Genomic DNA, 15024 nt, shown 5'->3' on the forward strand with positions numbered 1-15024 from the left:
CCCTTTAATGACTAATTTTACCATTTTTTTTTTTTCATTTTTGACTACTATCTTGAAAATTATAATAGATGAAGAGAAACTTTAAATTGCAAAAATGATCAGCAAGACATTCTACAAATAAGTCTCATAGTCGAAGTGGTCAGTCGACTCCTTATTAGAGTTATTGCCCTTTGATGACGATTTTTACCATTTTTGTGCGTGTTTGCCTTATATCTTAAAAACTATAATAGATACTAGTAGGTAGAAACTTCAATAAGCAAAAATGATCAACAAGATAAGATCTACAATTAACACAAATGGAAGAAATTGTCCGACGACTCCTTATTGGAGTTATTGTCCTTTAATGATGATTTTCCATTGTCTGTTAACTTTTACAAAAACCTTCTCATCTAAAACTTCTGAGCCAAATTTAACCAAACTTGGACACAATCATCATTGGGTTATCTAGTTTAAATAATATGTTCGATGACCCCGCCTGCCAACCAAGATGGCCGACATGGCTAAAAATAGGGGTAAAATGCAAGTTTTGTCTATCATTTTGAAAACCGTTATGAATACAGAAAATCTGACGGCGGCAAAAATGTACAGAATGTTGAACTCTACCAATTGTCCATATACATCAAAACTGTCAGACGACTTCTTATAGAATTTATTGCCCTTAAATGACAAATTTACAATTTTTTTTCATTTTTGCCTACTATCTTGAAAACTATAATAGATTAAATGAAACTTTAAATTGCACAAATGATCAGCAAGACAAGTTCTAAAAATGTGTCTAACATGGTTGAAGTCGTCAGTCGACTCCTTATTGGAGTTACTGCCCTTTAATGACGATTTTCACCATTATTTTTGCGTTTTGCCTTATATGATAAAAACTATAATTATAGATAAATAGACACTCCAAATCACAAAAATTATCAGCAAGTCAAGATCTACTAACAAGTCAAATTTTGCCGATATAGTTAGAAGACTGTCAATCTTTAAAGGAGTGATTGCCCTTAAATGAGAATTTGTTTACCCTCTTTTGTGTTTTGAGCAAAAACTAAAGAAGATAGAGAGAAACTGAACAGACTAAATGATTAGCAATACAATTTCAACAAAACAGAGATTTTTGTCATGAATTCTATTCTCGTCTACAATGTTGGAGAGTGTCTTTTGTTGTATATGCACATAGAACAAGGTGAGCGACACAGGCTCTTTAGAGCCTCTAATTAAACTTTTACCTCGAATTTGATATAAGCGGTCAACTCATTCTGTATTCAAGAGCTTGCAGCTGCTCATCAGACTTAATTTAACGTCACCAGTGTCTGAGCAGAACGTTGATGAACCAGGGTTATGTCAAAGAACGTCTCGTCCTTTTTCTTAAAAAGTTCATCGGAAGATACTAAGACCTTATTGATAAATATTCCGTATCAACTTAACAAATAATACATGATGGTCTTGAAGTATAGATTCTAGGTATTGTCGTTGTTTATTATCTAAATTACGTGTTATAGTGTTCTTTTTATTTGTCTTTGTATATATTTTAACCTTTACTGTTTAGTCCATTTTTGGTAATATTCTTTGGCGTGGCTCGGTATTTATACATCCTGCCATTGTTTTATTGTGCTTTGGTCATTTTTTTGTATTCTTGTTTTTCATTTTTGCTCATGTGCTTTGTCTATAGACCGTCTATATGCCAATTGTTTTTCTTTGTTGACATAGTTGTTTGTTTTTATAGAGATTATAAACTGCTGTGTCCCATTTTTTGACATTTGTACCTGGGTCAATATGCCTAATGTACTTTGAGATGAGTAACTCAGATTAGCTTATAAAAAAACAATACAAGTCCGCCATACAATTGTGGATGCTGTGATTTTAAAAATGGACATAATTGAAATATGAGAACTTTTTTATAGAGCTGATGTGATGAGAAAAAAAATATGACGATTAGACCTTAAATAAATGATTACAAAGGACAAATTTTTTATTGAATTTTATGATCAGAATTTTGGGATTATTTCATGAGGAGAGTGACATTTTTCACCATCTTTCGGGGTCCGACAATTTGTGGGAAAACTAATCTCGCTTTCCACCCCGAAAATTTAACTAGACATGTATAAATGTCTCAGCGTCGGTATGAGCCATCATACATAATATTCAAGTTAACGATATGGACTGAGCAACAGAGGAAGTTGTTACCATTACCGCCTATGGGAAATGAATCATTTTGACCCACCTACTATGTCTGTTTGTTTTGCTCACACATTGTTGTCAATATAAATCAAATCTATGCGACTGTTATACAAATGAGAGAAAAGGAAATGCCTCTACCAAGTCAGGAATATGACAGTTGTTTTCCATTCGTTTGATGTGTTTAAGCTTTTGATATGCCATTTGAAAAGGGACTTCTCGTTTTGAATTTTCCTTGGAGTTCGGTATTTTTGTTATTTTACTTTTCATCGTAAAGATTTGTTCTCAAGCTACCTTCGTTGTCAATTTCCAGATATAAGTTAAGATATGATGCAAACTAAACTGTATCTGTGGTCTCTTTTATTTCAAGTTCGATGCGATAGATGCGTTCAAAATAGTCACAAAACGTTGGATTATTTGGTGAGAGGAACAGAATGTTAAAGGATAATCCTAGCTACTGGTATTCTTTCTGAGAAACTGCTGTATGAAGAATTTAGTCTACCTCACATAAATAAAGGAACAAGTCGACATGAAGAGGAACATGTTTGGTTCCAATTGAACATGCTTGCAGATTATAGTATCTTGCATGTAAAAATAAACCACACCATATGATCGTGTAAGTTTAGACAAAAAAAAAAAAACGCAAACGGTTAAAAATTGCTTTTTTGTCAACTGTCAACCGACTTAACCGGTGTCAATTTGAATTCAAGTACTATTACATACAAACAAATTTTCTGATTAAAAGCGAAATACTTTATTGGAAAATTTTATATGCATTTATAATTTCTCAAACTGTATCTGAATTATAGAAAAATCAAAAGTTTCGAACTCACAACCTCACTGTTGACAGGCTAGTAGTCACTGTCTCTCTGATCCATTTTTGTTAGTACGGAATTACTATTTTTCTATCACTTTTTACGTGCATTCTATAACATTCATTCAAACTTCTATTTGTTTCACAGTTTTTGTTTGATTGCATATCACTAATACATTTAATCCTGACACTGTGTTTAAAAGCTTTGGTTTGTCAACCGGATTCTGGTTTTTTTTTCGGTCCTGGTGAAATTACTAATATTGTAAGAACTAACAGTTCACCGGCAATAAGATTGAAATCAGAAATGTGAAAGTTATAGTAGATAGCAAAGAAAAACGCATAAAATTTGCTTATTTGATGCACTTTTCTAGATAAACCTGTATCAGGACCGCTTAGAAGCAAAATGTACAAATAAGGAAAACATATTAATACAAGGGTCCATTTTGGTTTCTATGCAACCAAAAATAAAATTAACCTGCATTACCATAACTGAATGGCATGTAATTACTCATATAATTTCAGAAAATAAAGCTGTGTTATTTGCTTTTCACAGCATTTGGATAACAGATTTAAGGGTCGAGTACAATCGTACAATTGATTGAAAACTGCAATTACATGATTTAGACTACGTGATCACAGATACCCCATGCAACATAATCTTGAACACAAATATCTATTCTGTCAAAATCGTTTCTTTATTATGGACAATGATAATTTGTTTAATTCAAAAAGACTTTGTCAAGTGGAAAATTTATTTACATACCTTAACCGCAAACAAATTTTAAGATAGCTTATGGTTCATTATGTTATGTTAGAATTTAAAAAAAGATTGCTTCAAGTGATAATTTAGATAACATCGGGTGGGGGGGTGACTGGATAAAATTCATTAAGAATATTTAGTACAATAACTCTTAAACGGTAAATGCTATTCGCGTCAAAATCGACCTTGAGTTTTCTCATTTCATTTGTTAAGCAAATGTCATTTCGGGGGTTGTTATAGCTAGCTATGTGGTATGTATTCTGCTTATTGTTGAAGGCCATACGGTGACATATAGCTGCTTACTTCTTTCATCTGGGTTTCTAATGGAAAGCTGTCCGAAAATTGTCGTAACTACAATACCGTCCTCTTTCCTCGAATGTGACCTACATAGTTGGACTTATAATCGGGTTTCTACTAACATGAGTAACTTAACGGGTGCCAATAATGGAGGGTTCGTGTTTACTCTTCCGAAGCACTTGTGATCACCCTTTGTTTTGTGGTTGGGTTCTGGTTCAGTCTTTAGTTTTCTATGTTGTAGTTTGTATACTGTTGTTTGTCTTTGGTCGTTTTTCGTTTTTTTGCCATTGCATTGTCAATTCGTTTTCGACTTACAAGTTTGAATATACCTTTGATATCTTTCGCCTATCTGGTCTGATTGGCAATCATACCACATATTCTTGTTTTGAAATTGACCTGCATTTCATTGATTATGCCATTGTGTTTAAATCTTAAAGGTTTCGTGAAGTGATACAAAAACAAAACAAAAGTGACAATTTTTAAAAATAACAAAGGGCATGATTCTTGAACGGTAAATGCCAAACAAAGTCAAGATCAAACGGAACTCGACCTTTATTTTTTTGGGTCAAGATATTGTTTTAACATCTTAAAATGTTTTGTTAAGCGGTACTTTAGTAATCAATCGGAGACAAAAAAAATAAAAGTTTTAAGATAACTAAGTGACGTAATTCTAGAACGGTAGATCCCAAAATTGTAAAAATAAAAGTAACGTGTACTAATGATCCATGAAATTGTGTTGAATATTGACAAAAGCTTTAATTATCATCTGCAACCAAAAATGTAAGGAACAGACGTGTGGACGGACGGGCGAACGGACGGAAGAACACGTGTACACATATAAACTGTTACCCGTCTTCGAGGCCAGGTTATAGAAGTTACATATTTATGCTCCAATAAACATGCATCTGCTTACCTAAGCAAATTAACTTACCATTGATACCAGTATCAAAATATTGCACACCAGACGCGCGTTTTGTCTACAAAAGATTCATAAGTGTTGCTCGAACAATAAATTCAAAAAGGCCAAATAAAATTCGAAGTAGAACAGCATTGAGGATCTAAAATTGCGAAAGGTTTTGCCAAATACAGCTACTCCTGTGAAAAATGTTTTCATTAAGGAAAAGGATCTTCAATATTTGTTTTACAAAACCACTAACGTTCTAATTAAAATTAACAAAAAGTAATCACTAGGTTAATATGATACATTGTTTTTACAGTATCCATTTTTTAAAAATAAAATTTGCATATGTGTTTCAAATGATTAAATTAATTACAGATTGGTATTAAACTTATACAATTGTTCACTTTATGTTTGACACAAAACAAAAACAAAAAATACAGTAGTTTCTAAAATGGTGTTGTATGAAGAGGTGTTACAAATCAATGCTGTTTTGTGATAAAGGATAATAGTATCACACAGATCTTCGATCGTATCTATTCCAAGTTACATATGACGTTGATAAACCTCATGTTATTTATATGAAAACAAGAAGATAATCGTTTATTTCAAATTTGTACTTTTGTCAATTTTTAAAACTACAACAAACAAGAAGCTCCAAGGAGCCTGTGTCGCTCACCTGATATTTTTATTTACAATTGATGCATGAAATAATGCAACCGTTATACATTTGCTTTAGTTTCAGAGATATAAGTCAAAAACTGCATTTCCCCCCTAAGTTCTATTTTGTGCCATGTCTGACATGTTGGTTTGCAGGCAGGGTCATCGGACGCATTTTTTAAACTAGATTCCCTAGTGATGATTGTGGCCAAGTTTGGTTAAATTTGTCTCAGTTGTTTCAGGAGAGAAGATTTTTGTAAAAGATTACAAAAATTTACGAATAATTGTTAAATTTGACTTTCCTTATGGGGTCAATTGACCATATTGGTCATGATGACTTATTTGTAGATCTTACTTTGCTGAACATTATTGCTGTTTACAGTTTATCTCTATCTATAATAATATTCAAGATAATAACAAAAAACTGCAAAATTTCCTTAAAGTTACTAATGCAGTGGCAGCAACTCAACAACGGTTTGTCTGATTCATCTGAAAATTTCAGGGCAGATAGATCTTAACCTGATGAACATTTTTATCACCATTTCAGATTTGCTCTAAATGCTTTAGTTTCAGAGATATAAGCCAAAAACTGCATTTTACCCCTATGTTCTATTTTTAGCCATGTCGGCCATCTTGGTTGGCAGGCGGGGTCATCGGACACATTTTTAAAACTAGATACCCTAGTAATGATTGTGTATAAGTTTGGTTAAATTTGGCTTAGTAGTTTCAGAGGATAAGATTTTTGTAAAAGTTAACGGACGACGACGACGGACGACGGACGACGGACGACAGACGACGAACGCTAAGTGATGAGAAAAGCTCACTTGGCACTTTGGGCCAGGTGAGCTAAAAATACCATTCACAATTAAACAGAAAACTTGCACGCCTTACAATCTTTCTGAATCTAAATGAATAGAATGGATGTCTTATCATGTTAGCCTTAGATAATAGACGAAAAACACAATAACCATGTTATCATTGTGTACAGTCACAAAACGTAATCTGATACAGACAGACGTTTTTTTACAATTTAAGTCTTTTGAAATACAAATTAAGCATAAAGAAAAAAAGTTAATTGTGTCTTTATCATTACCAGTGGTAAGGACGAAGTCCCCTCTCATTGTTTCATTATATTGGTATGTTTAACTTTTCAAACTCGCAAGTTTACTGATTTACGAAAATAGATACCTGTTTTGTACAATTATATAAAGGTAAGACGAATTAACAGCCATTGTACAATCCGTATAAAATATGCATGTTATTGAATAATATAATTTGATCAAGATTATGTAAACATTTATCAATTTAATGTCCTGTATAATCCAAGAATAATCAAAGCGTTAAAACGAAAAAAAAAAGTTTGCAATTCCAGGAAATAATTTATCTACAAAATCTTGCACTTTACACTTATTGCATGACAGATTTCGTTATAATATAATCCTGGCAAATTGAACCAACTAGCCGAAATTTATAAAAGGTAAAACAAATATATCTTATTCTAAGGAAGGGCATGGGAAAATTATCAAAATGAAACCAAAAGCAAGAAAATAAATGAGGAAATTCCTCGACAATTGAAACATTTTATTTATAGATATTTTTTTTATGAAGCAACATTTTGTAACTTTCGTAAGTAGGAACGACAATTTTTTATCAAGGTAAACAATTTTATAATATGTTATTTGCTCATTTATATCTCTTCGTTTCTTTTTATCTACTCTTGTTCTGAGTTAGCAGACAATCGGCAGTTAATACATGAGCGAATATCTATTTATAGTCATTTCATTGCTTGTTGGAATCGTGGAAATTATCTCATGTGGCTCCATAATCAAAAGCAACTGTTAAAAAATACACATGTAATGTCAAATTTATTTTTTTTACCAAAAAAAAACAAAAAAAAAAAACAGGAAATATGGAGTTATGATAGGTGAGGTCGTAAATATTGTGTGTATTAGGAATAAAGTGAAATAGGATTTTTGCATACCTATTAATTGTTTTCACCGATGTCATTTAGAATTCATATATTGTCATGTTTTTGATTATTCAATATATTAAGGAGTCACTGGCGTACGATATTTAGTCCTTCCCCTATGGATTCCTCTCACATATTTTAGGATATTTAATGTCATGTTAATGTTATCAAATTAATATATTGTTAATCACATTTTCATAAAAATTAGTAGGTATAATAAGAGTCATTTATGTATTATGGTCCTTTAAATTAAGGAAAATTTAAAATTATTCAAGCCTTTAAAAATTAAAATTAACAATCTAGTAAGCACGAAATCGTAAATACAAAATTTAAGAATCCTTAGTAAAATCAGAATGTATTCAAGAATATAAACATTTAGTTCACTCAATTTCAATTTCATTTTGGTCCTTCTCATCTCTTACGACAAAATGCTTATATTTGAATAAAATTAAGAAATAATTCATGGTTGCTTGAATTTATATTGATTAAACAACGGGTTGGCTTTTTATGCAAAATGTTTTACATCTTCAATTCCAAGTTGACATTTTTCACTTCAACTCGGCATTTTCAGTTACAACTTGACATTCCTCAGTTCAAAGTCTATATTTCTCATTTCTATGTTGAAACTTAGAACTGTCAAATTGTAACTGAGAAATGTCAAGTTGGAAGTTAAAATGAAGGGCACCAAGTGAGAAATGTCAGATTGGAATTGAGAAATGTCAAATTGGAAGTGAAAAATATCACGATGAAACTGAGAAATGGCAAGTTGCATTTGGAATGTGAAATGTCCACTTTAATTTGAAATGAGAAGTGTCAAACTTGAAATGAAAAATTGTAAACATAGAGAGTCTTTCAAAATAAAGGGTTAATTACAACTGGTATTTAACATTTTTATAAACTAAAGCTTTTTTAACAGAAACTTTCCGTAGGGTCAGTCACATAGAAAAGGCCCCAATACGAAACATGTTAAGGGAGAAAAATAACAGCTTAAAAGAGGGACGAAAGATACCAGAGGGACAGTCAAACTCATAGATCGAAAACAAACTGACAACGCCATGGCCAAAAATAAAAAGACAAACAGACAAATAATAGTACAGATGACACAACATAGAAAACTAAAGACTAAGCAACACGAACCCCACCAAAAACTGGGGGTGATCTCAGGTGCTCCGGAAGGGTAAGCAGATCCTGCTCCACATGTGGCACCCGTCGTGTTGCTTATGTTATTACAAATCCGGTAAATAGTCTTATTCGGTAAGTCACATTCGTGAAAAGGGAAGGGTATTGTAGCTACGACATAAGGAACATATCCGATATCATCTGTGAAACGATTTTTCCATAACGGTCAACCAACATGTGATGGCGTCCGCAAAATGTACGAAGGGATGATTTCAACTTCACCATTTGGAACTCTTTGTTTAATAGCTTCCTTGTGAGCAGCAATCCTCTATCAAGGAAATCATGATAGGAAACACAAGCCCGGGAATATCGTATCAATTGGGAGATATATACTCCGTATGCAGGCGCTGATGGAAAAATGCTACATAGAAATGGAAAGTTCACAATTGGGAAGCTGAAATCATCCCTTTTGTCGTAAAGTTTTGTTTTCAACCGACCCTCATTGTCAATTTCTAGATGTAAGTCAAGTTATGAGGCAGACTTAACTGTATCTGTAGTATCCTTTATCTCTAGTTCGATGGGATAGATTCGTTCAACATAGTCACCAAATTTTGTATTATTTAGTGAAAGAACATCATCTATATAGCGGAACGTAGAGTTAAAGGATATCGCTAACTTCTTATCTTTCTTCCTTAGAAGTTCCTGTATGAAGTCAGCCTCATAATAATAAAGAAACAAGTCGGCAAGAAGAGGGACACAATTGGTTCCCATTGGAATTCCGACAGTCTGTTGAAAACACGTCCTCCAAACGTAACAAATATGTTGTCAATAAAAAAATCAAGCATTTTGATAATGTCAGTTTCAGAGAATTTTTTGTTTGAATCAGAGTGATTCTTTACAAAGTAGGATTTATCCCTCCCCAAGACAAGATACTTGTATCTTCGTTCGCCATTCTTTTTAATGAAACAAAGTAATACCAACTCTTTCAATTTGTCTTTTAGTTTGGAATGGGGAATACTTGTGTAAAGTGTAGAAAAGTCAAATGTTTTAATATTATTGCAAGATGAGAGAGTCTTAGATTGTATGTACTCTAAAAGATCTTTGGAATTTTTTAGTATCCACATCTGATTCACGCCACCTCTAGAATAGGCAGTTTCACAATAACTTTGGAGCCCGGCTTTGATTGCTGATAAAATAGATGTTAATAATTTAGAAAGAGGTTTCGTGGAGCACTTGGAAGACCAAGCAATATACCGTTGTTTGTAAGGACACTTATGTAGTTTAGGTATCCAATACAGTGATGGAAAATCCAGTTCTTCATCTTTGGTTGAAATTCCAAAGGAACATAGAACAGACCTATGAATATCCAAGATTTCCTCTTTGGTAAGTGTCGTGAGGGTATATGTTGAGTTTCCAAGTGAATTGTCAATACCTAATTCATTTATCAAGCAGTTAATGTAATGATATTTACACACAAAAACGATGTTGTTTGGGGCTTTATCTGCGGGGAAAACAACATATTTGTCATGGAGGTAGGTCAAGTGTTTTGCATCATTTGTGTCTTCAAAAATTGATGTAGCGTGGGTATTGATATGCCCATTCAGTTTCTTAATTCGGATTTTTATCAACGACCTCACAGCCTTAATCTATTCGGAAAGAGTATCTACGTTTTCTTTCTCGCGTTTAGCCCATTGCCTGGCATAATCCTCGACTGAATCCATCAGTATTTTGAAGTTGTTTTTCCAATTGATGGATTTAGGCTCTCTATATTTCGGACCTTTGGATAACAAATTTGGCAGGGAAGTGTTATTGACAATGTTGAGGTCTCCGGTAACAACGTGGCCAGCCGGATTATATGTGAATTGGGAACTAGCACAGGTGCAATCAGGAGGTTTAGACTTGAAGTCGTCAATGTTGAGATCCTGTAAAACGTGTTTGTAATTGAAAATTTTAGTTGCAATTGGTTTGGTTTAGGTATAAGAAATTATTGGTACAGATCTAGACTGATCTTTAAAATAAGGAGGTATTTTCGACTGAACTAATTTTTGATGAAGGATATTGCCTAAGTTGACGCCATCGAGACCTTTGTTGGCAAAGAAAAGTTTAAGAAAAGATCTTTTCTCTTTTTCATCTTTTCCAATGCGAACTGGTCTGTGACTTGCAATATCCGAAATGATAGCTGTAAGTTTGTATTGGTTTGAATGAGAGTTTGTAACAGTGGTTTCCAAACATAAATTGAACAGAGAATGAAGTTTTGAAATGGGTAATAAATACAGTTTCGTGCGAATGTGATGAATACCTAATGGCTTTTGTATAAATGGCAGCAAGTCATTAATAGAGACATCATGCAAAGTAGGTGATGTAAAATGACGATGACCATGACTTCGTCTACGTCGAGGAGTAGAGTTGAAAATATTCATCACATTCACCGAGCTACAGGAAGGACTAGATAGAATACCTATACCATCAATTTTGTCATTGCAACCATATGGTGTTGCAGTTTCCAATTGTCGAATCCAGTAGTCCTCTTTTTGTCTACGGAGAGGCGTTGCAAGTTGAGGATTGTTAGTCTTGAGGTATATTTTTTCGATTATACGAACTGTCATAGAAATGATGGAATGATCAGGCTGATTAAAATGCTGGTACAGAATGTCGTTTGCATTGAGGTTGATATCTGATCTATGGCCGCACATACGTTTGTTTAGCCTTCCTTTCGTTTCACTGACGTAAACCAATCCACAAAGGGGACACCTGCCTTATCAGACGACACCGTGTCCATGGTAACGTCTGTTTCGGCCATTTTTATACTGGCCGACGTCCGAGCCAGTATCCTGTTAGATCTTCGTAAATTCGTGCAATTTTGCTACTGGGCGGATGTCCTCGGGGACAAAATGTCCACCAGCAGAAACATCGACCCAGTGGTTATAAAAGAGGGACAAAAGATACCAGGGGGGCAGTCAAACTCATAGATCGAAAACAAACTGACAACGCCATTGCCAAAAATAAAAAGACAAACAGACAAATAATAGTACAGATGACACAACATAGAAAACTTAAGACTAAGCAACACGAACCCCACCAAAAACTGGGGGTGATCTCAGGTGCTCCGGAAGGGTAAGCAGATTCTGCTCCACATGTGGCACCCGTCGTGTTGCTTATGTTATTACAAATCCGGTAAATAGTCTAATTCGGTAAGTCACATTCGTGAAAAGGGAAGGGTATTGTACCTACGACATAAGGAACATATCCGATATCATCTGTGAAACGGTTTTTCCATAACGGTCAACCAACTCGTGATGGCGTCCGTAAAATTTACGAAGGGATGATTTCAACTTCACCATTTGGAACTCTTGGTTTAATAGCTTCCTTGTGAGCAGCAATCCTCTAACAAGGAAATCATGATAGGAAACACAAGCCCGGGAATATCGTATCAATTGGGAGATATATACTCCGTATGCAGGCGCTGCTGGAATGTTGCTACATAGAAATGGAAAGTTCACAATTGGGAAGCTGAAATCATCTCTTGTGTCGTTAAGTTTTGTTTTCAACCGACCCTCATTGTCAATTTGTAGATATAATAATTTATAACAATTCAATTTACTCAAATTAATTATGACAAATGAACAAATATGTGTATTTGCAATGAGTGTAGTGATATTTGGAATAATAGTTATATATACATGTATTTATGTGTGGTTACTGTGTAATAGTTTAAGAATTAATATTATAAAAGAATGTATATGTTAGAATACAATTTTAAATCTTAGACTAGTTTAATCCCGATAAAAAGCCTTGTGGTAAGAAAAATTTGTTAGCTTTTGTTTAAAATGTTGTATGAATTACTTGGCATATCATTTAAGATTAATGCATATCTAATAGTGGCATAACACTCTAAAAAAATGATGGCACTTAAACCAAAATTTTGAAATTAAAAAGTGATAACTCATTTCAGTTTTATGTAAATACAGCCTGTCACAAGACTAATGGTTGATAGATGGAATTAAATCAAGAGGTAATCTTAACTTTTTGAATAAAAGCAAAGTTATCTGCATTCCTTAACACACACTCAAAAACAAACAAGCACTCTAACTTTGTTAATACGATCAATTTATTATTGTTTATAGTTCCTTTCTCATGCAGTTTGATTTTCTAATTATATATTTAAATTATTATAAGCACCAAGAGAAAAAAGGGAAAATTGATTAAATATCACAAATATATTGTTGCAGATTGAAGCATTTAACGATGAAATACGGATTCTGGTGAAAAAGCAAGAGGACTTGAGACGCGACATTAATAATGATAAGTATGGACAAGCATAGGGAATACTGAATATCTAAATAGTCATTACATTTACAAGTTTGGAAGTTTGATTTATAATCGTCTCGTGGAATACGGTCTATGGAAATAAGAATAGACTAAAACACTATCAGAAGTTTTTTTTATATACAACAACAACAACAAATACGTTATTAGAGTATCATCTCTTTAAAACATTTGATATAAAACACAATATAATAACAACAGATCAATTTATAAAAAAGCCACTCTAAAAAGAGTTATGAGAGACTGTAAAACACACATTAAAAATACATTTATATTACATATAGAACATATATCAATATATCTTAGCATAAAACACTATAATATTAAAAAGCAATTCTTTTCTAACCATAATCATAATCAGAAGAAAGAAAAAAAAAACATTGTATACAGTTATTACGAGTATAAAATACACTTTTCTTGAAAAGTACTTCATTTCAGATTTTGGCTGCGAAATAGCAAACTCTGTCGTCATGAAACACAAATAAAAAATTTTCCTCATTACACAAATCTACTTTCTATATTACATACACTGTTAAAAAAAGATCATTCACAAATCTGAATATTCTGGGCATTCCAACAACACATGTTTTTCATCTTCAATTGCATCTAAATCATTTTTTCTACAATTAAAACAAAACTTTTCATTTAAATCTTTACCTTCATATCTGCCCGTTTCAATTCTAATTGGAGCAACACCTGCTCTAAATTTATCATATGCACTTCTGTATTTACGCGGCATAGTAATACTTAAATATTTTTCAGTACAATAATTTGATTTAAATAACCTGTAAGTACGCAATTTACTGCTTTCATTAGCTAGTTAATTTGAATGCCATTTAATCTGGTACATAATACAATGGTTGTTTTCAATATCTTTAATAACAGACTTGCTTAAAATACATTCAAAATTACAATACTGAATAAGATCAAGTTCTTTAAACTTTGTATTCACTCTACAGTTCCAATTTTTTTCTTTATTAAAACTGAGTTTATTACTCGAAAGAAAAATTTTCTTATTAAGTCTAAAATTAGACATCTTATTAAATCGTGACCAAGTTCTAAATATGGTAGACCATTGTTAAACAATTCATTTCCAATTTTTTTCTTTATTAAAACTGAGTTTATTACTCCAAAGAAAAAATTTCTTATTAAGTCTACAATTAGACATCTTATTAAATCGTGACCAAGTTCTAAATATGGTAGACCATTGTTTAACAATTCATATTGTCCATCCCATATCTCCATAAAGTGCTAAGTTAGAGTGTATCTACCCACACCCATAAAAAATCTCATAGCCTTATGTTTAACGGCATTTATACAAGAAAATTCCTTAGTACCCCAAATAGAGGTACCATAATCAATCACTGAACATCCATTGAATTGAACAGTTTTGTATAAACATCATATTGAAAACCACCATGAATTTTACATTTTGCTATTAATAACCCCAATGCCCTACTGGCAGATTTAGCAACTGCTTTTGCCATATCTTCATAACTCTAATGTTTGGTTAACAATAAACCTAAATATGTATAATTTGATACTTTATCAACAAATTTTCCATTAAAAACAAAAGGAAAATTAGTACATTGCACAGAAGGTGTTCTAAAATGCATAACTTTGGATTTTTCTAGATTAACCTTTATCATATTTCTATCACACCAACATTCTAAAGTAATCAAAATGTTTTGTAATTCACTTTCACTTTCTGTTAAGACATTTTTTCCCATTTTTCCTTTGCAGTCGGAAACGAGACATAAAACAGATGGAACAGCAATTTAAAAGTAATTTTTAATTTGGTCATTTTTAGATTAACTTCTCAGACCTTGTGTTGATAGCTCTGTTAAGGTTTTTCTAAAGGTGCAGACGATTATGGTTTTGTGGATATACAATATTTACACTGCGTGAACTACATAAACGTTCTTTTAATTGATTTTCCTAGTGAGTTGTTTTATTCTTAGTATTGAGCAGTTAAATTGCATTGAGAGTAAGCAGCAAGGTGACACAGA

The 15024-nt window shown here is 32.7% G+C and overlaps 1 protein-coding gene across 1 annotated transcript in view; it reads left to right on the forward strand.

Annotated features, from left to right (window-relative positions):
• The first annotated feature begins 7231 nt into the window (after nucleotides 1–7231).
• The window catches only part of LOC127734545 (uncharacterized), a 37926-nt gene continuing 30133 nt past the window's right edge, over nucleotides 7232–15024 (forward strand). The window contains exons 1-4 of the mRNA XM_052244473.1: nucleotides 7232–7256; nucleotides 12642–12701; nucleotides 12919–12995; nucleotides 14759–14799. Coding sequence (XP_052100433.1) covers nucleotides 12684–12701; nucleotides 12919–12995; nucleotides 14759–14799 — 136 coding nt within the window. The 5' untranslated portion in view covers nucleotides 7232–7256; nucleotides 12642–12683. The remainder of the gene's footprint in view (nucleotides 7257–12641; nucleotides 12702–12918; nucleotides 12996–14758; nucleotides 14800–15024) is intronic.

The sequence above is a fragment of the Mytilus californianus genome, unplaced genomic scaffold, assembly GCF_021869535.1.
Source record: "Mytilus californianus isolate M0D057914Y unplaced genomic scaffold, xbMytCali1.0.p SCAF_3, whole genome shotgun sequence".
NCBI classification, from domain to species: domain Eukaryota; kingdom Metazoa; phylum Mollusca; class Bivalvia; order Mytilida; family Mytilidae; genus Mytilus; species Mytilus californianus.